The 27,527-nt window shown below is 46.6% G+C and overlaps 1 protein-coding gene across 2 annotated transcripts in view; it reads right to left on the minus strand.

Annotated features, from left to right (window-relative positions):
* The window catches only part of JCAD (junctional cadherin 5 associated), a 79,572-nt gene that overhangs the window by 23,476 nt on the left and 28,569 nt on the right, over positions 1 to 27,527 (minus strand). Inside the window, exons 1-2 of one of the 2 annotated variants that reach the window (XM_070601835.1) lie at positions 18,739 to 18,870; positions 4,980 to 5,324 (exon numbers count right to left, since the gene is read on the minus strand). In XM_070601835.1, the coding sequence (XP_070457936.1) occupies positions 4,980 to 5,260 (281 nt within the window). In that variant the 5' untranslated portion in view covers positions 5,261 to 5,324; positions 18,739 to 18,870. Of the gene's footprint in view, positions 1 to 4,979; positions 5,325 to 18,738; positions 18,871 to 27,527 lie in introns of those variants that run through there. The other variant, XM_070601836.1, reaches the window with a different exon arrangement.

Below are 27,527 nucleotides of genomic sequence, written 5' to 3' on the forward strand. Positions count from 1 at the left end.
GCTTTCAAGTTACTAAGTGAATGTTCTGTGCAGAGAGAAGAGAACATGTTTTGGGGTGCATGGTTATCCCCCCTCCCAGCCTGGAAACGGCCCTCATCCATAGCCCCTTTAATCACAGCAGGGAAAGCTCAGACATCCAGGTCTGGTCATTCCCTCCCCAAACCCGTCCCGTGTCCCTCCCCCAGCCACCCCCTCCCCCCTGCCCCCACTCATCAGAATAGGGGTAACTCACTAACCAAGGCCAAAGCATCCATTGGCTGCCCACAATGATCAATGAGCTCAAAAACTGAAATTAAGAGACAAGGTGGTAGTCATCAGGGGGCTCTGGAGCTAGACCGCCATGCAGAGGCAATAGCAGAATACAAGTCACCATGAACCAAAGTCACCGGGAAGTAGTAACCGTCAGTGAACAGAAGAGCTGGTCAGCAGGGGAGGAAGCAGAAGCACAGGGAGATGCAGAGACAGGCCACAGGAGGCAGAGAGATCTAAAGATTCCCCCAGGCGAACAACCCACCACCCAGAGAGACAGCAGGGGACGGACCCATCCTGGCTCCCAGCTCTCACTCCCACAGGAATGAGGCCTGCTCGTCTTCATTTCCTACCTACGGGCGTCCACGAGATGGCCTGTCAGAGCCTCACAACCATTTCCCCCTTTTCTTCCAGGTGGGCTGCAGTTTTTTGCACCCACAGAATCTAAAAAGCAGGGAAACTTTACCACCAGGAACGATTTGGCCTCCTGGGAGTTCTGCTGACTGGGACGGGCACTTCCTCCTCCCACCTGCTCAGCCCCCAGTCAGCACGTATGGAGCCATGAACATTTCTAGCCCAACCGCCCAGCACAGAAAGCCAACACTCCTCCTGTTCACAACGGAACTTTCCTAACTAGCCTCACACAGGTCCTCTCACTGGAAACCTCCTCCACTTCGCATCCCAGTGGAGCCCAATGACTCAGCACTCACAACTGCCGTGGTGTATAAGTACCAGGTTTGATCCAATTTATTTTTAAAATCTTTTTGGTTGTTTAATAAATGCAAAATTCTTTAATAGGAATTAGCAAAATCAGAGATGAATTAGAAATGGTGTCAGCCTTCAGGAAGCTGGAGAAAGTGCTGGAAGAACACATGGGAGAGAGTACTTTCAACTGCAGGAAGCTCAAGAAGTCAAACTGTTAAGGCAGAGTTTCCAGAGAGAGATGGGGAGGAGAGGTTCCAGGCACTTGCAGGCAGGGCTTAGAGGGTGGGGAGCACATGGTGGCCCCGTGTGGCTGGCACCCTAGAATGGGAGCAGGCTCAAGAAAGGCAGGTGGGGCTCGGAGGAGAAGGCCTACAGGGCCCGTTAAAGAGCTAGGCAGGCCCCTGAGCAGGGAGTCTCACAACCAGGCTTCAGGCTCCATCTTCTTTGCATTAAATCTCCTACAGTTACCAGCCCTGAGACGGACAGCGCAACACACTGAAGGCAGCTCTGGAAAACAGTTAGTCTCTAATGATTAACTCAGATAAACTGTGTACACATGAGAAGAGAACTGTCCCCACCACTTGAGTGTAAGGGCTTGTGAGCAAGTTCAGTCGGTCCTTCACCTCTCCTCACAACAGAACTGTCATTCTCTTGCCATCTTGGGTGCTCAATGTCACTTGATCTAACAATAGTGAAAACGCAAAGCACAGCCTCTTCAGCAAGTTAGGAAACGTCTCTTGCATGTTTGGAAATTTGTGCTCCTTTTCTCTTTTTAAGTTTTACTGGATATAACCAGCCCTTACAGAAGAAACTCTGTTCTAAGCTGATGTCAGTTACCAGAGAGAAAGAAGGAAGTCCTGACCATTGTCACCACACCCCAGATAAAGGACAATACTACCTTCCAAGTATGTAGCCCTTAAGAATGCACACAGAGAAGCAGCATTACGTGCATCCTCTAAGTTAGGTACGACAGGATGCACTCCTCATGCAGCTCCAGACAGGAAAGGGATGCAGCTGTGCCCCGAGAGCTGTTACACATCCACACACGCCGCAGGGAGGGCGGAGGACAATGGAGTGAGACGGGGCAGTCCAGCACAGGCCAACCGTCAAAGCTGCTCATAGAATGGAGCGCCCCTTTCAAACTAGGCAGGCCTCACAAGGGAGAGATGGGCCAGGCCCAGCGAGGCTGTAGAGTGGCAGCCACCAGCTGGCCTGGCAGCCCAGGGCCTGTGGCCTGGGTCAGGCTTCCCTACACGGCAGTGTCCAATGGCCCTCGCCAAGTCACCAACATTCTCTAGGCTTCACATTCTTCGGCTATAAAATAATAACGCTGCCAACATGTCTCCATCTTCGCCATCTTGCCAAAACAAAACAATCTCCTTTTAGCCCTGTGGCCTTCTTGACTGCCGTCTTCCCCAGGGAGTCTGCGGGGCACTGAGGACTGGCCCATGGTGTGCGGACACACTCTAGGGCAGACCTCAACCCACCCGAGACACTGCAGGAAGAGGGGACCCTAGTGACTCCTCCTAGTCATCCTGATGCCTTGTAGGTATACAGGGCCATCCTGGCTACAGCTGCCCCCAGACCCAGAGGCCAGCCCAGCAGGGTCACTGTGTGGGACAGGCCAGGCTGCAGGACCACAACTGCACTTGTAGAGTGACTGGGATCTGGCAGAGAATGATTTATTCATCCAGATTCAGAATTCACATAAGCCACAGTATTGTTGGTTTTCCTTTTTCTTTTTCTTAAAATTTTTAAGCTGTTAAATTAGCATGCATTTATTTCCTCCACAAGCATTTTTTTTCTATTGGGGAAAATAATTCTTCTCCTGCCTACCTTTCTGTCTGCCTCCTGTTTTCAGTTGTCTATTGGCTACTAAAGAAAGAAACATCTTTTCATTTCAACCCAAGAAGCCTTGCAGCTGCTCTCGGAGGCTTTGGGCACTGGCATGGATTTCTGCAAACATGTATGCATTTTCTCTTCTACCCTACAAGGCAATCTTCAATCTGAAAGCTACTATACACCTCCCAAGTTAATCAGCCAACCTCAGAAACAGGGGGAAGAGACCAGTTCTGTGAAGAACTCTGCCATCTGTACAAAGACATCCCAGTGCCACACAAAGCCACCTATCTGAGCACTTCACCACGATGGAAAGATGGCTTGTAGACCTGATTTTCCCTACCCGCATAGAGGCCAGGCTGGCGGGCCCTTGTGGTCCTCAGGAACCTGTTATCACATAGAGGCTAGAAAGTCCTGAGCCAGTTACAGATGAAGCTGGGAGTCACATTGCCCACACGGGATTCTAAACCTGATTCTATTGTGGCCACTGAGGACCCTACTCTAATCTCTCATCTAGGGATAGAGTTGGGTCCCACTTAAGACTGAGAGCCCCACATCGCCTACATAGCACCTTCACAGGGACTCCAGGCCACTCTCTTTATATCGTCGGAAACTGAGCCTTCTGCTTCTCAACAGGTGCCACAATGCTGGGAAGAATGAGCTGATCCCACGAGCATATATTAAACACACTGTGTGCCGGCACTGTAAGAAGCTCTGTAGGAAATATAACAGAAGGAGCAGACAAGGGACAGCCTTAGCACCTGAAACCCAAGGTGGAAGGGACAGATACGCTCAGCACAAAACTAGAAGCAGTGGAGGCAGGATAAAATCAAGCACGAGTCTACGCAGTAGCAGCTCAGGCTGTCCTAGCCTTCAGCCTGCTGGTCCATCACACCCGCTTCCAAAATCCACGGTGGGCACAGTTCTCAGGGAAAATGGCTGAAAAGACAGTATGCTCAAAACAGTAGAGGACGCAAGTGCGACTTCTGAAGGGCAAAGTTGAAGAAAAGCAGCTTCAAGTCCTTCTCCATCCCGGGGCCCTTCCTGGAGCTGGCCCCATCAATGCTAACCCTGCCCCTCGCCAGAGAAGTGCTCCTGACTAGGCAACAGAAACCTGCCTCTACCACCCTGGACAGGAAGAGGGGCTGGCACCTCTGCTTTCACTCAGTAACTAAGGTGGTGAATGCTCTCAACTACAGGAACAAAATCCCTCCCGTTTTTGCCCGGAAGCTGTCAACCAAGAAGGAAGATCCTTTCTGTGAAAAGGTGACTTCTAACCCTGGAGGGCTGGTTCATTCCCATTAGACTTAATTTACCCCATTTTTGCATGCTTGTTTGTTCCCCTTAAAGATACGCCTCTGCTTGCATTTGTTTCCTTGGTCCATTTCTTCCTGGCTACACACAGTTACATAACATGCTCCATATGGGCAGAGCCCGCCTTCCCCAACCTGAGGCTGACCCCGAGGCGGCACTAAAGACAACAGTTTTATGAAGCGATGACAAGGGTTTCCTCCAGGTTCAAACCGTGTGGATCAGAGTCGCAGGGCTGGTCTCCTGCACTGGCTCTGTGGAGAGCTGCTGAAATCCCCTCTTTTTTAGCCCCTCTGTTTCCCTAGCCAACCCACCCTCTTTTTTGTTGTAAGAAAACACTCACAGATGCAGCTGTATTCAGATGGGATACGCACATTGGTGCCAGCGAGTGTGCAAGGGAAAGACGGGTTGGAAGCCAATGGAATTATATGAATACACAAGAAGAAAGGTTTTCTTCTTCACAACAGCAGGGAATATAGACCCCTTTCAACTCTGTAATGTACCAAATATTGAAACACGTTAATAAGAAAGCCAAATGTACTAGGAACGTGCGCCTGACATAAACTAGCTTTCATAGAGTTTTAAAATGACTCCTAGCTGAGGCAGTACGAAGTTTACAAGGGAACAAAGAAGCCGAGTATTAAAATGCTTCGTTTAGCATGATAGAATTCATGTACTCACCACTATTTAGTACGCCCGGGCCCCGTGCTAAGTGCTGCTGGAACATCCCAAGGAGCCCGATGGAAAGAAGCATTCTCGTCTCTGACCCTCTCCCTCCCTGGTCCAGCCGAATATAAGGAGTTGAAGGAGTTACTTACACACCCACTGCAAACACCCCAGTGGAAAGAAAACGGTGGGTTCACGTGGAAGCTTACCTCGCCTCAGAAGTTCTGGAAGCTGAAGCACTCTGGGTCTGTCCGTGGCCTCTCGGGATGCGGTGGCTGTTTTCAGAGTCACTCACGTGTCCCTTCCCCAGGGACTTCCCACTGTGTGGGAAGGCTGCAGGGCCATCCTCACATCCATTCAGCAGGCCATGCCCAGCTCTGGCGCCTCTTCTTGCTTGCTGGTGCCCCTCATAGTTATCCTCGTGTGGTGCTGGGAGATTTCTTGACAGTTTGTATCCGTGAGAAATCAGGAGGTCTTCTACGCTGTACATAATGCACACACACTGGCCTCATCAAAGCGCAGCCGCTGGGACGGTCGTGGTGACAGGACCCACGCTGAGGGGACAACAGAGAGCACTGGTGAGGAGTCACTGGTCCTCCCTGGAACTGCACCTGGCACCTCCTCCTCCCTCTGCCCCGACCAAACCAGACCCTGCTCATGAGCACAGCACGCGCCTGCACACACGGTGGAGAAACGTGGAGTGCTCCACCTGAAATCACTCTCCATCTTATTCAAGTAGAGAGGGTGGATGCAGCACGGGCTCTGCAGGATATGGTGGTAATTCTGGGGACCCCACCCTCTGATGGCTGCCTTGTAGAACAGTCCGGAATAGAATAGTGTTTAAGCAATGAAATGAGTAACAGTGTCCACCATCCCCTCGCCTCAGTCATCTGAAAACAGCAGGCATGAGAGAGGACAAAATAAATACAGACTCAGAAGCTGCAATTACAACCCCATGTTTCTAAAAGGAGAAACGACCAGTGTCCAGCTTAATCTTATTATACTTCCCTCCTTTCATCTTGTAGACATACCTTTTGCTCTAAAAGGGCAGAGTGAAATCTTTAATCAACTCACAGCCATGACACACTTGAGCGAAGCAATCTAGATGGGGAACCTCCCCAGGGAGGTCAACCAGCTGCTGAAAACAGATCTCCAGGCTTTAGGCTCATGAGTAAGCACACGACACCCTGGTCCAGCACACACCCCCACCCACCGCACAATCCCAAACTCCTCCTTTCTACACGAGACTTTAAAGAATCAAATTTGTCCCCTAGGAATCTGGGGGAACGTTTTGCATCTCTGAGCCAAGGGTGTCCACGTCCAGATGCTGCCATGGTGCATTAATTCAACAGCAGCACCTTCCCTGAGTAAACTGCCCAGAGGTGACAGAACCAACACAGAAGAATAAAAGCGGACAGGAACCCACTTGAGAGCACAAGTGTGATAGTGGTGGGGCCGCCATGTTTATTTTTACACAAGAGAATCTTCTTTCCTATGTCTTCACATTGTTAACAGAGTGGAAGACAGTTTGGGCAGACAGATCTGCTGCTGCGTCCCCGAAGGGTGTGACGCTGGCCTGGGAGAGAAGCGCACAGAAGCTGGGCCTGGAAGAGCTGGGCCAGCTCCAAGCCACTTCGCTGGGGACAGTGGGCGGAAATAGCACCGCAGCAGCCCCTCGAACAATGGCCAGGAAATGCCTGCTGGCCCATGTGCAGGTGACGGGGAGATGCATGTCCTTCCTGTCAGTGGGAATTCTTACTGGGGCTATCACACGATTCTGCTGACTGTGCAGGGCCTCACTCTTCATCACATGCTAGATTATGGCAGCAGCAAAGTCTTGGTTGTCAGCACGGAGAGTATCCATGTCTATAATTTTCCACCAGGTACCTACGTTTTATGGAAGGCTGACTAGCTCTGGCTGTTACTGTATGAGCAGAAAATTCTCCATAGCAACTCTGCCATTCCTGACACTCCTGCTATCTGTCTTTTAAGCAGCTCGACAACTCGGCTCAGCCACTTAGATGGAAATGGAAGGCCCAGAGAGGCAAGCATTTGTCATTTGATTCAACTGAGTAAGTCACTGGGCTAGAGACCGCAGAGGAAAGAGATGCCATTACAAACAGAGGGCTATGGGAACACAAAGGCAAGGCCATGAGGGCAAAGTCTTCGTTTTATTCAGTGGTACACCCCCAGCATCTAGGAGACAGTATGCTTTCAATAATAACTGATGAATGAGTGCAAAACTGAGAGAAAGGGACATTTGAGCTAGGTTTTGAAGAATGATGAGGAGTTCTCTAGATAAACTGCATGTGCATTGTGTATGAGAGGGGGAACAGGCATTTGAAATAGATTTTGGATACAATTATCCCAAGAGTAAAGAAATGACATAGAAACAGGATCCTGGGAGCCTAGAGCAAGGTCCCGAAACTCACCAGCTCAATGTTACACATCCAGACAGCACCACAGCTGAAGTTAGAATTTAGGTCTATGACACTCAAGTTTCTCTCTCTTACCACGTCAGGCTCTTTAAAAGCAAAGCCAAGTGCACTGCTCTCCAACTGGCCATCCAACATGCAGAGCGACTGGCCAGTGTCCACCGCAGGGCTGGCTGTGCTGCAGCCCACTGTTACAGTGGTAAGAAGAAAGGACCCTCACAAAACATGCATGTGGGTCATTTTCATACTGGAGTTAGGTACCTTGGACCATTATGGCTAGGTCTGCAAGCAAATCATATTTAGCAAACCCTTAAGTGGCATGACAACACAGGCCAAGCCATAAAAGCCACACGTCTTTCAAAAAAGACTCAAATTCGTAAGAGCCATAACTTGACCTTATAGGGCTCAGGTCAGAAGTGTACTGATCCTTGGAAACTCCTAACTTGTTTCGTCTCACAGAGGCCAGTAGCTTGTGGCGGGCAGGGGTAGGAAACACACGAGCTTCAGCAAGCAGGACTTGGAGCCGAGTGGGAGAGGTGAGGAGAGGAGTGGTGACCCGCAGGCCCATAACCCAGTGAGTGTTCCTAGCCCCCTCCACCCCACGGAGGACTCCTCTCCCTCAGCCTTGCACTCTTCACCTGCTTCATCCCAACTGAGAGCCTAGGCTTCTACCTCACCTCCACACACACGCGAAACCTCACCTGTCCCCTACACAGACTTCGGAACAGTCACAGTTTCTCTAACCCCTATCATACTCAGCCTACTTTCCTGAGCATCCTGATCTCAAGATGGAATGAGCTGCCTCAAGAGGTGGCAAGCGCCCCATCACTAACACATCAGTTACACAGGCCATCAGGAGGGAGTGCTGACGTGCTGAGGAGGACACTGGCATCCAGTGAGTTGCTGGACTAAAAGCTGGTCCTTTCAAATTTTCTTTTCAATCCTGAGATACCAGCATTCTAATCAACAGAACTTAATTTGTCACCCACACCAACTCAAAGGGTGGCTGCAAACAAGCATATGCCAAAATCTGATATCAACGTAAATTATAACATTAGATTTCACAACTTGGAGAGAGATGTGTGAGTTAAAACAGCCCAGGATCAGGTGCGGTCCTCATCATCCCAGCACTAGTGCCGCCCCCCCAGGCCCAGCCAGGACACCTGGAGCAGTCATCACCTGCACCACACCTCAGTTTTCTGATCTGCAAAATGGCAATGCCACTATCTTTCCACTTCACCAGACTCTTTTGAGGGCCAAATAAGAATAAAGAAAAGTGTAAATCACCATGCAAATATGACTGTGGATTTACTATGCGATGATGGCTCCAGTTTGTCTCTGAAGGGTTACTTGCCTCATGGAAAGATTTCACTTAGTTATTAATTTTCACCATGTAGTTTAGACCAGTTCCTAATTCCTTTTGTATGAATTGGGATCTAACTCTTGATTTCCAAAGTCATATCCGCTTTATATCACCCACATCCTTGTCTTTTGTGACTGGATACTTCAACCTCCATCCAAGTCACTTAGAACAGTAAGTGTTATTTCATAGAGTCCAAAACATTAATTCTGAATGCCCATGACGCACCAGGCACTGAGACTATAATAATGAATAAGATGTATTCTTTGCCCTTGAGAATCTGTAGACAGCTGGAAAACTGGCGATTAACACAGCGTATGCATGGATTAGTGATGGGAGCCTGCCACCTCTCCCCAGTGTCACAGCACTGCAACAGGGATAAGGACAGGATGAGACAGAGGGACCCTGACCCAGTCTCAAGAGGTCAGGGAGGCTTCTGGAAGATTGCTTCTAAGCCAAACAAATCCTCTACCTCAAAGCAGACCTGCACCGTGAGGTACCCTGCAAGTATGCTTCCCAGCCAGTTCATTGAAGAATGCTGTTCCTTCACTACTTTATCAGTTTGTTGCCTTGGATCAAATACACATAGTGCACCATGTAGGAAGAATGGCCCAGAGTGTGCAGGTGCCCAGATACCAACTCAGGTAAGGAAGGGACTTCTAGCATTGGCTGGGCCAGGACACAATCACAAGAGACAAATGAGCCCACTTTAAATAGCATTTTCATTTTATGAATATCTAAACACCACTAATGCAGAGGAAACATTTAACATAACAACAAACACGTTACCAGACAGTCCGTCAAGGCACAGCTGCCTGAGAGTGGCGAGTCCCACGCTGAGGGGTTCTCAAGCAGAGGCTGAGTGAGTGATTTGTAAACTTTTTTGTTTTTACAGCAACCCACTGATGGTATGTGCACACACATCAATCAGAACTTTAGAGGAAAAAGAGTCACCCTCACAGTCTAATATGTAGTATTTTCTATTCTATTTCACTTTTCACAAATGCTGCTCACCACCCACTGAATTCAGGATGCACTAATCGGTCAAGACCTATGGTCTGAAAAGCACTGATGTGGAAATCACTCCTGCTCTGGTCAGGATACTGGGCTATATGACCTCCGAAATTCTGTCAAGTTCAAAGATCCTATCAACCTCTGAGAAACTCCTTGGTCTCACAGGTTCATTGCTCTGTTCTCAACAACAAATACAGCTCTTCTAGCCCATTAAAAATTCTCTTTCCAAGAAATAAAGTCACAGCTACAAAGTCAAGCTACTTTCCTATACTCAAGAGCATAAAATGAAAAGGAATAAATCTCCTTAAGGAAAAGCCCTGTCTTCTGCTTCCTTCCTCACTCTACCCATGATCTCCTGGGGGCTTGGTATCCGAGCCTCGGAATACTTAGTGCCCGGCTGACAGGTCTGTCAGCACCACGGAAGCACAGGGGGAAGCCGCAGGTCCCTCAGAGGGACGGGGTCTGCCGAGCTGCCTTTTATCCCTCTCTCTTTGGTTTGAGAATGCCAAGAAGCAGCTTTCTGCTTCTTTTGATTTCACTATTGTTCTTTTCATATTTCCCCCTATTCTCTGACCCATATATTCCTAGACTAAGCCCATCTTTTCAACGATAAAATTTATAAAGCAGTTTAAAAACTCTACCACCACAATAGAAACGGACAGCCTGGTAAAAGGCACACATCCTAACGGATCTCTGTCTCTGGGCAGCGCGTGTTCGGCTGCTGCTTCTCATCTCAGGTGGAAGCACTTGCAGACTTTCTCCCCACAAGCACAGAGAGAGGCAGCGCAGTCAGCACACAGGCTGTGATGTCAGAAAGACCTGGGCTTCCACTCGGGAGGGGCCTCCACCCAGGGACTCGACTTCCAGGCCTCCGTCTTCTCATCTGTAAACAGATGGAGCTGCCACTTATTCCAAAGAAAAGGACGCGGCTCCTAGGAGCTATGGGGATGTCTGGACAGTAATTTCTATTGGACTTTGCAGCACTGCTCAATTTAAGTAGTGAGAAATCAGGGCTAGACCCAGCCACCCACTCAGAGAACTTCACACCCAGTTGTACAACTTGGGTTAAGCAAAACAAGCTGTTTGGTTAAAGGAAACCTCGTAGGACAGTATATAGAAAGAAGAAAAACTGGATTCATAGCAACTCTCTTTGTATAGAAGAAAGATTTTGTGCTGAGTGTACAATACAGAAAAAAGGAGTTATGATAAATGCAAACTTTTGGGGTTTTTTCCTGTTTTGTGTTATTATAATGCATACTTACAAGCATCAAAACTCATAACAATTGAAGATAAAGTGAAGGAAACAAAAAGCAAGTAATACAAGCTTGGTGAGAAGTCAGGGTTCAATCGGCAATTCTCTTGCTCACCTCCACAGGACTGGTTTAAATTACATTAAAGTCATGAGATGAAACCCAAAATGAGATGCTTATTGGATGCAGTCTCTAATTTATTTAAGTTAGGTGGTTTAAAGGGAACGGGTTAGGGAGGAACAACAAGGCTGAACAGTCAAGTTTTCCTGGGTGAGATTTTTCGCTTGATTCCTGATATCACTAAGTTTATATCCTATTATTTTACCTCCTTAAGGATGCTTGTGATAGGTGGTAAAATGTTCAAATACACTTCAGCAGATGCTTAACAAATTCACCAAGAATACCTTCCAATTCGTGGTTAATTTATTCTCCCTCCAGCCCAATGAACTCTCTGTACAGAGCAGAAGGAAGAGCCTGCTCTATAAACTCAGAACAGCAGCATGCAGGAAAGATGATGAAAGCCAACCACCCACGGGGCATCTGAAAGGTGCCTGCTAGGTGCTTGGCTCACTTTATTTCATTTTATACTCCCAGCAAATCTAATGTAAATATAGATGTCACCATTTTACAGACAAGAAAACTGAGGCTGAGAGTCTGAGGTTACACAGCTTGTGAGTGAGGATCCACGATCCAAACCAAAGTCTATGTAGCTTTGAAGCCCGTGTACCACCCTAGGCTCACCCATCTACACTTCCTTCCTTTCCAGCAACAAAAGTTTCCTAATTTACCAAACAATGCATAAACATAAACAAGAAAAGATATAAGGCGTGGTGGCATTAAAATGAAAAACTGTATATTTAAAAGGAAAAAGTTCTTTACTCGCACACACACCACACACACCACGCACACGCGCACATCCACGTGCACACACACAAGGGTTGATGCCTCACTTGACCGTAATGTCTCGACAGCAACGCCAGAATTCATTTTTAAATACTCAGTAGGATGATGCATTCACAAATACACCCTGCAACCACTCCGTGACCTTCGGCAGACCTCTTCATGCATCTTGGGTGGCAGGCTCTTCATCAGTAACACGCAGCTGTCATGAAACCTGTTGTGTGAAACTGAAAAGCAGACAAACTACATCTATGATAAATGGAGAGGAGTAACTTTCAGGAAAAAACCTGAATTCGAAAAGAAAAAAATTATCTATACAGAAATAGCCACTCTTAGCTGAATTTGGACCTTATTTGAGCAGACAATGAGAAACCACAAAAGGGTCTAGACAAGGAAGGGGAAGGCTGCCCTACAGAGAATCTGGCAGGAAAGCGGAGGACTGACGTGGCCGGAGCAAGGACGGATGTGGGGACAAGTAGTTACAAGCCCCTTGTATTGTCATGTGCTGGGTAGTAGCAGAGGTTATATGAAAAAAAGGAATAAGAAGAGTAATTTTCAAAGGAAGAAGTACAACCAATGGATTTTAGTCTTGGTGACTAAGATAACGGTCATATCATTAAGAGAAATATAAAAATCAGAAATCACTATTGTGATAGGTAATTTTACTTTGATTTAACCAAGCTATTCCCACAAAATGTTCTTTTCCCCAAATCATTTTCAAATGGATTTTCATCAGAACTTTTCTCCCTTTCAAAGAACCTGAAAGAGAGTCATCTTATTGTGTGGTAGATTTCCAAGTTCTTTAAATATCAGCCTATCATTTATATTCAGATGGAGGGATGATAAAGTTAGGAAGGAGTTGTTAACGATGCATTAGCATGGAAGCCTGGAGCTGAGTTGTCCACCCACTCCCTGTAGAGATGAATTTCTCTTTCTCCATGTTCTCAATGTCTATCTGTTGGGCTGCACCGAGCCTGAGACACTGCACAAAAGGAGAGATGCTCTTTGGGCTCTGGGCTTCTCCAGAAAAAGTAAAATAAGAAGTTGAACTAGAGGTTCCTCAGGGTCCTTCTAGCTCTGGAAATCAGCCCCTCTCTAGCCTGGTCTCCCTGTGATGAACAGCAGGCATTTCCAAGTCAGCTGGCCAGAGTAAAAAGAACACAGCTTGTGGCCATGAACCAGAACAAAGCTAAATAGGTCATGTGAAGATAGAACCTCTGACCTTGGCCTCATTAGCACCCATACAGAAGGTGACCAAGAGAGCAGAGCTCAATGGCCACACACTGAGAAGAGAAGGACGCTGGCACGGGGGGCAAGGGGGTGGGGGTTAGGCCAGGGAGTACACCATCTAGCAGTTCTCTGTCCCAGGAGTCCAAAGTGTAGGTGTGGCACACTTAGTCCAACTTAAATTGGTCAAGACCCTTACTTTGTGCAGACGTCCGCAGGCACTGGGCTCTGTGCTGGAGAACATGAAGACACCTAAGACCCGTCAACACCCCGCCTTGTGGATGCTGTAGTCTAGGTGGTCTTATTTCAATATGGGCTTTCTCATCATCGGAGGTTGAGACTCGCAAGTGAATGTTATTGAACAGGTAACATTTCCCCCTCCCTTTCCATTTATAAAAATAAAAATATTTTTATTCTCATATTTACACTTATAAGGCTCCCCAAGACACTGAAATGAAACAAAATATTAATATGCTCATTAAGTCAACCAGAACTTTTCTTTTTCAACATGTGCCTAGAACATGAACTGAAAATTAAGAAATGAAAGAAACAAATACCTAATTAAAAATATGAAACAAATGCTCAACCTTACCTGCAATCAAACATATGCAGATGAAATCAAAATGCCATTATTCGCTTATTAAATTTCTGAAGCTTTTAGAAAGCAATATTTGTTGTTAGTGAGGGCATGGTGAGCTATAAGGGCTCTCCGATTTGGGGAGTATGACTACGTACAGGGTTTGTGTGTAACTGGGTATTTCCTTTCTTAAAAGGGATTAATATATTATAAAATCTTTAAAAATCTGGAACACTATGGACTAAGAACCTCACTTCTTGGGATCCACCCTAATGAAATAACCGGAGAGACACACAAAGTTTTCTATAAGGATACTTATCCAAGTTTTAATTATAATAAAAAATCAGACTAAATGTCCATTTAAGGGATGATTAAAAATTCTGGTACATCCACAGGGTAGACTATAATATGTATACAAATGTATCAAATTACGTTTTCAAATATATAACAGCACAGAGAAATGCTCATGGTACCATGTTAAATAATAACAGCAGGATACAAAACCCCAGATTCGGTACAATACCAATTTCATTTAAATACATATGCATATGGGGGAAAACACCAAAATATCAACAGTGGTACTGGAGTATGTGTTTTAAAAAAAGTCCTTATTTATACTGTATTTTGTGATGTCCTGTCATGAAATGGATTAGGTAGAACCATATGAAGCTGTCATCTTACAGGTAAAACATGGTCAAATATTGTCATTTTCATATATCGTAACTTAGTATTACTTCATCATCAGAAAAAAACTTTTAAAAGAGTTGTGTAAGTAGGATTAGGAAAATGCATCTTTGAAAACATATTACATATTTGGAGGACTCAGTGAGCATAAAAGAAACATTAAAGAAAAGAATAAATGAATAGTAAATTACATAAGGTTCCAAAGTCTAGTATATGGTACATGCGTCTACCTGCTACAGAGATTCTTAACCTGTTTTCAGTAAGCCTAACATTACACGACCTGCTGATAAAATCTAATAGAAGATTACAAACAGCATTCTAAAGGTCTTGATTAGACATTGTTACTCCTCTAGAAAACTTCTGAGTTGTATTCACTGACATTCCATACTTAAGATGTAATTAGTCCCTCAAATTGTTGGCAGTTCACTGTAAATATTTCTTCAACTGACAAATTTTCAGTCTGGCGTTATGATTAATATATAACAAAGTACTTTCTTTAAACAAGAGGTAAATAGCCAAGACATACAACAACCCAGAATGGAGCACATTGCTAACTGATACAAAGATCCTACACGTTTTCCACAGCTTTTTTTCCCTTAATAGTAGAACTATGCATTTTATCATGAGCAAAAGGATTGCCATGTCCCTTTTCAGCCTTAATAATTAAATAAAGCACTCAACAGTTCCAGTTTAAGTCCTCGGACAGTAAGTTCTTACGCACTGTTGTTACCATACCACACAGTGTGACGACTAGCTCCGCCACGGCCCTCAAGCTGTTAAAATGTCCTAAAATATAAAAAGCATACTTCATCTGTGAAGTAACAATGTTAGTAGGGCAACCATCACTGAGTTACATTTCTTTAAGGTGACTACAAAAATACGAGATGGAAAACTTGGGTGGAAGATCAAAAGGATCCTGGAACGCTAATCTTGCTGGGTTGGGTCAGTGTTAAGACATTGATTCAAAAAGACAGAAAAAAAGAGAAAAAATAAAGCACCAAATATTATGTACTTTACTTTTTTCATAAATATTATCTCTTGTAACTTCTCTTTTTTGTCTTTTTCCCCACAACTTGTGCTTGCATGCACACACACACACACACTCTCCTGTCTTCTCTTTCACCTCTAAATTCTGTCACAAAATTATTGCCTTGGCAACCTCATCCCATTTTTATGGGACCTAAGTACGTAATTAACCTTTCCGCAAGATTAGCAGTCATTAAGAATTGAAATTGGATAAGATTTTTTTAAATCTTCTGGAACTTTTGGCTATTTGCAAAAATAAGTGTAAAACTTCTAATAGGTTAGAATTTAATTCCACTATCATCACATATGTCAAACTCCATTATGTCAAGATTCCTAAAATATTCTATTAAACTTACACTAGTTTTGTTTTTAAAGATCTTTCAGATAAAAGAGCCATGTTAAAGTTTACATTATTTCAAATAATTCTTACACTTTTATTTATTTTCTAATTACAAAATAATATAAAGTTATTCTAGAAGTAAACACTGCAAAGTTCAGTGTTTGAGTAAAAAGTACCAGTTCTCAATAAGCCCACCGCGCCAAGAGATAACCTGCAGCCACAGTTCGGTTTCTGTTTCTCCAACTCTTCTTCCTATACATACAGCTGTTTTCTCTTTTCTTTTCCTCTTTAAAATATATCTTGATGTCTCTTCATAATAGTATCTACATTCTTTCATTTACATACAGAAGAAACAAGCTTAATAGGTAAGCCAAAGAAAGAGAACCAATAAGCAATAATCTTTGCCAGTTTGGCCAGGCTGTTCCCAACTATGTTAACCATAGAAAGTTATGGGAAATACACTCTGTTAAAGGAAGTAAAGGGAATAATCCAAACTTTAAACAAGATGCCACAAACTCAAATTAAGATAATTGAGACTTTAGTATCGGGTGGTTCCTGTCTTTTTTAAACGAGATTTAGTGTTGAAAGGCCGTATCAAAGTCTTGGGGACTGATCTAGCCTCCCTGGGCTGTGCAAGCCAGCGTCCCTCAGCACTCCCTGAGTCAGCAGGCCCTTGAAACAAAGCACAATGGCAAGGTTTTAATGAGTGAGATAACCCTTTCCATCCAAAAGGTGAAAAACAACATCTGTTAAAAAAACAAATAAACTGCAGTAATGGCTTCAGCAATAGGCCTGGAGCATTTCAGAGATAGAGTCTTTGCTTATCAAAATAAAAACCACAACAGAACAATTGTTTCAATCCGAAGCTCTGTGTTCTAAACTCTCTCTAGATTAATTAGCGGGGAGTCCTGCCAAGCTCATTAAGAGAAACTCTGGACCACGACAGCACGGGTGGTGTTTACCGGCCTCCCAACTAGAGGGCTCTCCAGCAAGGACAATGAGGACTTGGCAGAACCACAGGCTCCTGGGCTTTCTTCACTGATAGCATTTCTAAGATTTCTTTTTAAACTACATTTTAAAAGTTAGACTCCAAGGATCTTTCCAGATTTGTTTTTTTTTTTTAACTGAAAAATGTGTCTTTAATTCATTCTCCCTGTGTACCTCCAATCTCCAGTTCCATTTTACAGCCCCTGGACAATACGCCATACGCCTCCAGAATCTGTGACCACTCAGATGTGTTGCTAGATGCCTCTGATTGGCTTGTCAAGCTCTCCAGAGCTTGTGGACACTTGGGCATTTTAAGTTATGTTCCAAGGAGGTGGAAAGACAAAATTCGGTTTTTTTTTCCTGACACATGCTTTGTTCACCCACCCAATCCCCCTAAATCTCTTGGGCCTGCCAAGGGCCTGACCTTCTAGTCTTTGCAGCAAAGGATGAAGTTTGCAGGAGGAAGGCCCAGCAGATTAAGGCCTCTGTGCAACAAATACTTACTCACCCACTCCAGCAGGAGTGAAGCAGTGTTGCTACATGCTGCCTGCCGGAAGTAAAGTTGGGGACCTTCAGGAAGCCTGTTCAGCTGATGGCTAAGAATTAGACACCTAACAGCAAGGTAAGCATAAAGTCTAAATGCACAGAACATTATGGAAAACCAACCAAATGAACTGACCAAACTCCCAATTTCATACGAAATTCAATACAAGTCCCATGAAACAGAATCTGTGTGACTTCCAAAATAAACTTGACACACGCTTGCCTTGCCACACGGTTTTGATGCAGTCATCTTAAATTCAAACACCACCTGACACACAGCACCATTCTCCTGAAGTTTCACCTGCACAGCCTGTGACCACTCAGTCTAGACTATTCAGTTTGCCATTTTTGTCAAGAAAATTCCTGGCTGCCTGAATCCCACGTCCCACTCCCTTCTCTCCCAGGAATCCCCTCCCATCTGCCAACCCTCACCTGGAATCCCTGGGATGTCTATCTGAAAAGACAAAAGCCAGAGAAGGAAGACAGGAAGGTGTGGTCCACCCTACTTCACCCCTCTCTCAAGATGGACCAGGCAACTGGACTCGAGGAGGGAGATGCGGGCATGCGGGGCTGAGGGAGTGGGAGAGTGGGTGGCAGGGCGTGTGCGTGGGCTGGGGGGCAGGGATGATCCGCCTAAGCTAATTCCCCAAAGTCCTCTGCTCCTAGAAAGCGTGGATGAGCAAAGACTAGGGCACGACTAGGTTGCGCTGGCGTAAAGTTCCCGTTTTTATTTTTTTCTTCAATAGTGAAATCACAGCTTCCTTTTCAACCCCCAAGAAGAATCCGAGGCGCTCAGCTGCTACCGCCAGTGGCAAGGAGCAAGAGCGGCGCTTTCGGCTGTAGGCGCTGAGCCTCGCTGCGGTCGGGGCATCTAGGAAAACCCTGGCCTCCCGGGGCGCACTGACGGCCGCTGGGGGCGGGGGCGCGGCGGGTGCCCGCGGAGAGGCCGGGCGGGCGGGCCGGCAGCCCCATCAACGAGCTGACGGACCAGATTTACAGCACTCTCAGGCCGGCTTTCCTTTCTCCCACCCGTTTCTCTTTTTTGCTTAGCCGCAGGCACTCGCCGGGAGCGGCGGCGATCAGCGCCCGAAGCCCGGTCCGGGGCGGGGGCGGGGGCGGGGGCGGGGGCCGGGGCCCGGGCGGGGGCGGGGGCGCGCTCCCAGCGTCCCGCGGGCAGGGCCGGCCGCCGGGCACCGTGGGAACCGGGGACCCGGAGGACCGCGAGCAGCGGCTGTCAGCTCCTGGGTGGCGGTGTCAGCGAAGTCGGGGCGCGCAGGCAAAGAGGGGTGGTGGCTGGACCCGGGGGGCCGGCGCGGAAAGGGGACACAGCGCTCCCCGCCCCCTCCCCGCGCCAAGGGGGGCGCCCCGCGCTGGGCACCTGGGTGGCGGGACGCCCCCTCCCCGAAGCTGCGGGCGCGGCGGCCGGGCGGCCGGCGGGCACGGCGCGGGGGCTCCGGGCGGGGTGCGGACATCCCTGACGCCGGGGAAGGCTCGGAGCCGAGCAACGTCCGCGCTGCAGAAGTTGGGGGGCGAGCGCGGGAGGCGCGGGCGAGGCTCGCCGAGCGCCGCGGGAGCGGGCCGAACGGACGGTGGGAGCGAGGAGCGGCAAGAGACGCGGGACTTACCGAGCGGCTCCCTCATGCTGCCCCGCGCCGCCGCCGCCGCCGCCGCCGCTCCGGCCGGCCGGGGACCAGCGCGACCCGCCCCGCTCGCAGCCGCCGCGGCCGAGCATGCCCGGACCGCCGCCGCCCGCCCCGCCCACCGCCCGCCGCGCCCCGCCCCCCGCCCGGCCTTGCTCCGCCCGCTCCCCGCCTCCTGCCCGGCCTCGCCCCGCCCCTCGCCCGGCCTAGCCCCGCCCCCGCCCGGCCCCGCCCCGTCCGCTCCCCGCCCCCTGCCCGGCCTCGCCCCGCCCCCAGCTCTGACGGCCGCCGCCCGCCCCGCCCCCGCCTGGCCTCGCCCGCCCGGCCGCCCCAGGCACGGGCTCTCTGGGCGGGCCAGCGGCGCCCAGGCCTAGGGCCTCGTGCTCAGGCCTCCTCTGGACCCCGCCTGGGTGGGTCGCGCGGAAGGCACCGGTGAGCTGGCCGCCCTTCCCTCTCTTTTCTCGTCACTTGGGTTTGGGCAGCTTCGACGCTATGCGAATGTCCACACACAAAAACACACGCAGAGATACACACAAAACACAAAAATGTTCATATACAGTCACATGGATGCACACACAAACTCATGTTTAGTCACACACAGATGCACACAAACGCCTGTACACACACTTTCATAAAAACGCAGTCTCGCTGAAGGCATGAAGAGCAGAAGACGGTGACACCGGCTTAGTGCCCAGGATTTCCTTTAGAAAAAGACATCTCAGAGGCTTAGCTGGAGGCTGGAGACCTGAGGGTCCGCTGGCCTGGCCTGCCTTGTGACAGTTGAGGAAACTGAAGGCAAGAGTCGGAGGGGGTCGGTGGTGGGGTCAGACCAGGCTGAGCACTTTCCCACTCCCAACCCGCTCCTCGTTTCCCGCTCAGTGACTGTGCTCCTGCCGGGCCGCTCGGGGGGCCAAAGTCCTTGTACATTGGAGGGCAAGAAAAGACATAAAATGTTCCACTTTGCTCGTGAGTTGGGGAGAGGGTATGAGCTAAGTCGAGTCCACAGAGGCGAGAATGGATGGCAGAGCAGACTGGAGTCCCTGCAGAGGACTTTTTGGAAAACGGCTTAGCCACACCGTGGAGCAGGGCTCTGCTCACTGCCATAGTACCCACAATACCGAAAGCTGTTTGCACTCTCACCATAGGGGACCCCAGACTCAGCCCTTCGTTGGCATTATTTTCTTTTAATCCTTACCAGAGTCCCTTGAGGCGAGTGCCACCTGGAACCTGGGGCTCAGGGAGGCACACAGATAGCAAGCTGTAGAATCTGGCCCAAGATCCTTGCTCTGAACCCTGGCCATGAGGAGTATACACTCTAAGAGAGCAAAAAAGAAAAGCACACTAGCGCTGGAAAAGAAAACAGTATGATCAAGTGCTGTGCTCTGTATTATCTATAGTGCATCTGAGGAAGCGACGTGGGGAAGGGGACCAGACAGCGTGATCAGGTGCTCAAGAGGAAGGTGGCTTGGGTCCTGATCTTGGACGTTTCTGCCACTTTCTAGATGTGTTACTTTACTGTGTTAGCTTCAATTTCCTCCCTAACAAGATGGGGAGAATGATGGTCCTCTTCTCATAGGAAAGCCATGAGATTTAAATGAGATAATGCCTTTTTCACACTCAGCATGGTACTGACACAGAGTGAGAATGCAGAAAACATCAGCTCCTGCTACTAATACTCGTACTCATACTGCTCTGTTGGCAGGAGCCACCAGGGAAGGCTCTGTGGGGGGCATCCTGAAGGACAGGTAGACCGTGGCTAGGCAGAGACAAGGGGTATCATCTCCAGGCTGGGGGAATAAGATGAGGAAAAAAGAAAAGAAAATGAAATACAGAGGCTTTTCTGGGAAATTGCAGTTATATACAGTGGTGACATTACTTCCTGTCAGACAAACATCTTTCAGGGATGGACTGCCTCAGTGATACACAATTCCCATTTGTCACCTCAATGACAGAACTTTTTGTTGTTGTGGAGCACCTATATGTGCCAGCACCACACAGACCCATATGGAGCCAAGTATTCCCGCAAGATCATTTCTCAGCCAGAAAATTGAGATTAGGACACGTTTTTTCCGGTAGAACAATGTTACATTGTTGGGTTTCTGGGTCAACCCCACAGAAGTTTTATAATGTAGCTGAAACGCTGTATAGTTGCAGTAGAAAACAACATTGAAGCCATGCTAGGGAATGAAGGTAAACCCACCCAAATAAAACTTAAAGAGAAATTGTGTTTTAACAGAAAGGTTGGTAAAGGCAGATCTAATTAGAGGAACGTAATGAGATTGAGATACTGGAGATTCTGAAGAAGACGACTTCACAGTTTCACAGATTTTTGTGGTTTCTTGACACTGGTTCTTTATCACGACGATCTCATTTCAAAATGTTTGGCACCCCTGCTTCTTCAGCACTGAGCAATCACCGGGCTGCGCAAATGCTTTCCAGCCATGACTAAGGCCATTGCAAATGAACAAGCAGAAGGAAAACATGAGGATAGAAGATGGGGGTGGCGGGGAGCAAGGAGAAAACTGGGGGACTTCTCTGAAGATTTGGAAATAGAATTATGAAAAGATGTGCATATGAGTAGGGGATTGTCCGAATTATAACATAAGAAGACAGGCGAAGGGGAGCATGGTGCTTCCCTACATGAAAATAAAAGTTGATGAGGAGAACCCGCTGGACCAGTTTCCCACACTGCTCACCAGTACACGGAGCTGGGATGGTGGACACGAGATGTGAGCTATAGGTCTATATGTACACATGTAGTCTCATGTATTTGATATATACATATGCACATACATATATATGTATTCATTATTATGCTTATAGAAAAAAGGAAATTTCTTCATAAGTCAGGTGGTTGTAACTCAGAAAGCACCTGCGTCAGTTTTCTTTCCACCATAAGAATCACATTCCTTCTCATCACCGCCCCCTCCCACTTTTGTGCCACTTCATTTCCGTTTTCCTACCTACTTAATTTTGGGAGATTTAAACATGGGGGAAAATCTCTCTCTACTGCTGATGTGATATAAACTATAAAACATGATTTAAAACAACTTTTAGTGTGATGCTGCTAGAAATCTAGTGCAGCCCTGGGAGCATGTGCCAAGATCCAGCCCCGGATGCCCAAGGTCCCCGCCTGTCTCTGAGCCCTGGAGAAGGGATTTCACAGACTCAGGAAGGAACTTGAATTATTGAGTCATCGGGGCAGATGTGCGATGACCAGAGAAGGAATGCTTAACGGACTTCTTAAGAAAAAAAAAAAAAAGACAAAATCCTTGTTTCTTTAACTTGCTGCCTTTTCAAGGACCTAGAACAACCCTCCACTCCCCCTTCCTTTCGGCTCTTCTGTGATGACTTACTATAAGGTTTCTTTTAGCTGACTTAGAGATTCTTTGATGTTGTTCTTAGTCTGTAAAAAACACTACCAGTTCTCATTTTTTTAAAAGATGAATGTTCTTGTAAAACCTTGAAGTCCCTCTTGTGGGCTTGTTCTAGGAAGTCAGACAATAATGACTGGACAAAAACGAGAAAGGGTTTTGTGTCAACCGGTGCTAATAAAACTTGTTTGTAGATATCAGCATGCTTTATACTAATGCAGGGGCTATATGCATAATTATTTTGAACCATGAAATCTGTTTCTCAAAGTGTGCTCCATGGCCCACCTGCTTCAGGATCAACTTGGGGGTTGACTAAAAGCCAGATTCCTGGGCTTTGTCAACAAGGGACACAATCAGAGTTTCTAATTCCTACAGTTGAGGTCCTGGAATCTGTACTTTAAGTAAATGCCCAGATGATTCTTACACACGGTAAAGTTGGAGAAGCAGGGGTAGAGCACAAGAAATAGAAATAGTGTGTCAGGGCCTAAGAGAATGATTGGCACATAATCAACATTCAAAGATCACTAGCCATGGACATCATTGTATGATGTTGAAGAATAGCATAACAACGTCCCTCGGGAATAGAGTGCCTCAGGTGTTGGTTCACTGTTGACTCAGAAGACTTGACACCAACCCAAACAGAAAATTTAAAACCCTGGGGATTAAGAAAAAGATGTCAACCCTATACCTTCACTCTTAAGAGAATGAATCTGCACGGTGATTGCGTGAGAAAATGCATTTTTAATTATTTGCTATCTCTGTCAGCTTTTTCCTCCATAAGGCTGCGTGTTAATGGGAAACAGCCTCTGTCCCGAGCCCTGTCACCACCCCCCCAGCAAAGGGCTGCTGTTTGCTAGTGGTTGACAGACATTCCGAGCATCTCCCTGCCTGCACTCTACAATTCTTTGCCAAATTCATAAGGAAAACCCTGTTTTCCTGTCCTCCAGGGAATGACAGTGGCTGGCTGAGATCCCAGTGGTACAAGGGAGATACAAACGTGGCTTCAAGAGGACAGTGATGTGGCTGGTGGTCTGGGCATAGGCACCCCTGGGCCACCTCTCCTGCCATCACACACCAGCTAATCAAGAATCAACCAAAATAGACTAGAGTGTTTCCTTTAACCCTGTGTGACTTTTTATTTAAAGAATTGGAAGTGTGTGAGCAACTATGAAGCAAGTTGCTTACCAACATTAATTGCAAAAAAAAAAAAGTTTTCATTTGGGGAGCAAACGACATATCGGGCTTTTGTTAAGTCAGTGAGGCCTAGTAACACAAAAGTGACACCAAGTGGGGAGGCAGAGGCGAGAACTACCTTTCACTTACTGTTCTGTATGTGCCAGGCACATGGGTATCTTCCATGTATGTAAGGGTTGCATTTATGACCAGGGTTGTATGGTTTTGAAGTAGTGACTCCAGTTGAGTGTTGAAGAGAACATAAATCTCCCATATAAGAGAGCTTTCCATATCTTTGCTTGTTTGCCTCCATAAATCTCCCATAGCGTTTGTTGAAGCTGATAGTATGGCATTTATCGTGGTGTACCTTGGGTTTGCTTTACTGGCATACACATTTAGTTCAGCTACTAGATTCTGAGCTCCTGGTGGAAGGGACTGTCCATCCCTGCCCTAACCGTGTTTTCTTAGGTTCCATATTCGTCTGTCTGGCTTCCGCTAATTACAGGGCCAAAGTAACGGTCACAGTTGTTTACAACTCCCCTGGGATCTGGAGCCCATGCTCTGAACCGCCTCCTTATCTACCTCGCACACACCAAGCTAATATTTTCCCTGCCCTAAACCAACCCAGACATCTAGGGACAGCCCCTATGCCCAAAGCCCATCAGAGCTGTTCAAAGCAGCCAGTCCTAAGCCGTTTCCCTGCCTTGCCTTGCCTTCCACAGAGACCCAAATAAAGGCGAGGTCTCTGTTCTTTCTTGCTCCTTGCTGCCTCCTGTTGGATACGGTGCTTCCCCGCCCCCCCCCCCCCCCCCCCGGTGGCCCTGAGTGGCAGGCCATGCCTCCCGTTTCTAGGGCAACTGTGAGTGACTTTAAAGTTTTCTTTCAGTGACATTGACCTCTCCATGTTGTCATTTGGTCACCTTTATAAATTAAGACCCAGGTACAAATCGATGTCTCCATTTACCACAACCTAGCTGCATACCTTTGGACAGGTAGACCAAATGACTGGCTGTCACACTGAATTGTCGAATGTCTCTGAAGTAAAATATGGTCACTTAAACTCACGTTATGCAGGTCCTGAGTCATGAATCCAGACCATGTGAATGGGGTCAAAACAGTTGGCTGAGGGCTGAGGTTTGTCAAAGGAAAACGAGCCAGCACTTCAGAAAATGTCTCTGTTTTCTTGAATTCGCTGTCTACTTGTTTTAAATCTGTTATGAGTTTTACTTTTGCTTTTTCTGTGTTCTGTCTTAAACCCGGCTACTGTCCTCCAGCTCTGTTTATTAGCCTCTTAAGTACCTGGGTGATGGGTATATCAAGCTGACTGCATGCTATTTGTTTGTTTGGTTTAATCCAACAAAAATTAAATTTTATAAAAGCAAATTATATGAAACATGCAAATAAGAGAGACCAAAGAGAATGATTAGTAGTTTGTAGGAAGGCCATTAATAGACATGAAACACAAGTCTGAGAAAAGAAAATAAATCGTTAGTGAAAGTCAGCTTTTCATCAGCAATAGTTAAAAAGTAACATGAAAGTCCAAACCCACTGTCTCACTTGGCTGGAAGAATTGTTGGTAAGCTTCCGGATGTTTCTCAGCTCCAATGTTTCTCTTGTCACTCTCCCTCCCTCGGGCCATTTTTCCTAGTCATCGCTGATGAGGCCCAGCAGGCCCCCCCACCCGCCGTTTCTGCATGTGCTGTCAGGACCCTCCATCCCCATCCCCGGGCTCAGGACCCTGGAGCACACTCTCCTTGTGAGAGGATGAATTGAGGGCAGTTTTCAAGTCAGCAGGGAACTGCCTGTACTTTCTAGTTTTCTCGAACTAGTGAATGTATTAATTCTTTGTCTAAATATTTTTACAGTCTTGCCTGTAGTTCTTGATGCCTGGAATGTGTCTTAGAACTTTTGCTGAAACCACCAAATACCTGAAGGTTACCATAACTAACTAGTCACAGATGTAGTATTAAATCCACCCCTATTTTTTTCCCCTTTCTATACAGCATACACTGGAGCCATGATATTATACATTCTTGGAACAGATGCTCTTCATAAACAAAACTAATATCTTTTCCAGAGAACACTGCCTTGTTTGTGGACAGGGGCCACCTGTTTATCAGTAGGCAAATCTATGTATGAGGTTATGATGGATTTTATATGTTGAAGGATTAATTAAAGATGTAGAAGGGAGCTGGCCCTGTGGCGCAGCAGTTAAGTTCGCATGCTCTGCTTCAGCGGCCTGGGGTTCGTTCAGATCCTGGGTACGGACCTACACACCCCTTGTCAAGCCATGCTGTGGCAGGCGTCCCACATATAAAGTAGAGGAAGATGGGCACAGATGTTCGCTCAGGGCCAATCTTCCTCAGCAAAAAGAGGAGGATTGATGGTGGATGTTAGCTCAGGGCTAATCTTCCCCCCTCCAAAAAAAAAAAAACTGTGGAAGAACATTTCCTAGTTATTAATTCTTTGCTGCAATCTCACAATAAATTGTTCCAATATTATTATTATTATTATTATTGTTTTTACTTTTCCCAGCTTTCCTAAGGAACTGCAGTATGAACAAGGCACAGCATGGGAAACGGAGATACAGAGATGGTGACAGACTAGGGACCGTAAGGACAAAACATCCTAATGTTGAAGCCATTGCAGAATGGTATATCTAGTTTTCAACCATTTGATGTAGAATTTTAAGGTCTTAATAACTATGCTTAAGGAAACATTTAAAAGTGAAAAAACAGGTAGAGTTTCTTAGACGTAGATTTGAAACACTAATATAGAGACAAGAAGGAAGCCCACAGACACCAGGACATCATCACTTTGGGGAAACAAAATACTCTCCTCTTCCTCATAACAATGGGTGACCAGGGGCTACTATCGTAGGAACTTACTTGGTGTTTAAATTAAAGGCGCAAAACATCTTAAGTTCACAGTTAACCTCCACTGCTACTCAGTAAAGTATATTTATTTAACATTCCCATTTTGCAGGCTACATGCTGTATTTTGTGTTCCATGCAATTGTAGACACTATTTCCTACTAATATCTGAAAATAAGCTCCCGCCTCCCTGCGGGGTTCCCATATGCACAAAGGGCTCATTCATCACGCCAGACTGTTAATTTCTTAATGGCAAGATACCTGGTGACAACTGCCATTCACAACACAAACCATGAAGACTACTAATGCCATTATCTAAATCTATTAAAGTATCCATCAGTAAATTTATGGGCCACTTGAAAAAGATTAGTGGTTAGCTGTTCTTGGCTAGGAAGCTAGAAGTGGGGCTCAGAAATCTGCATTTTAAACAAGTTCCTGATTCTAATGAGCATCAAAGTTTGAGAGCCACAGCTTGGGACCTATCCTAATACGAATCAACTTGCTGACAGGTTTTCTCAGTAATACCCCTCCCCTCACTCTGTAGATCTCATTAACCACAAAGCAATTGGCTGCCCCATTTGAGGAGCTGAATGCACTCACAGCGAAGTGCCTCCCAATCCCCCTGCTTGTCAGGAGGTAACATACCTGAAGGCAGAAGCATGTCGCCTCTGGAGTTAGACAGACTTGGGTTGGATCTCCATGCTGCCATTTAGTAATCACGTGTCTTTAGGCAAATCAATTCAGTTCTTTGAGCCTCAGTTTCCTTATGTGATAACACACCACGGTCTCTTCCGAGGATTAAATGAGATATTTGGTGGAAGCAGTGAGTACAGAGTCAGCACTCCACAACATTAGTGCAGCCTTCCTGGGGTTCACATGGGGACGAATGAGGAAAATGCGGAGCACCCGGCATGTAATAGTCCTCTGCCAAGGAAAGCTGTTCAGATCTTCCGTTTCTGGGGACTAAATGCAACTTATGAGCACAGCTCCCTCATTTGTTGAGGACCAAGAGAGGACACTGTCTATATTCATTAGCTTTTTGTGGGAAAAATGTTACCGAGATATGAGATGATCAACGAATTTTAAGAAGGACTATTCCACTTAGCCTTTTAATTGGAAAGCAAGATAGTGGTTTCCTTCCTTCCTTCCAGACAAGAGAATGGCATTGCAAAGAGCATGTGTTTTTTCAAGTGAAAACAAAGTGTTAGAGCTCTTAAGTCTATTGAAGTATCGTAAGGAGTTAGTTAAGATACTGTGTAAGGAGAGTATTTAGAGATAGATACCTTCATTTTTCCAGGAAGCCCAGATATCACAAGATTCCAAGAGAATAGTTTAATGAGAGGACTCTTGTTTA

This window comes from Equus przewalskii, chromosome 30 (genome assembly GCF_037783145.1).
Source record: "Equus przewalskii isolate Varuska chromosome 30, EquPr2, whole genome shotgun sequence".
In the NCBI taxonomy this organism is placed as follows: Eukaryota; Metazoa; Chordata; class Mammalia; order Perissodactyla; family Equidae; genus Equus; species Equus przewalskii.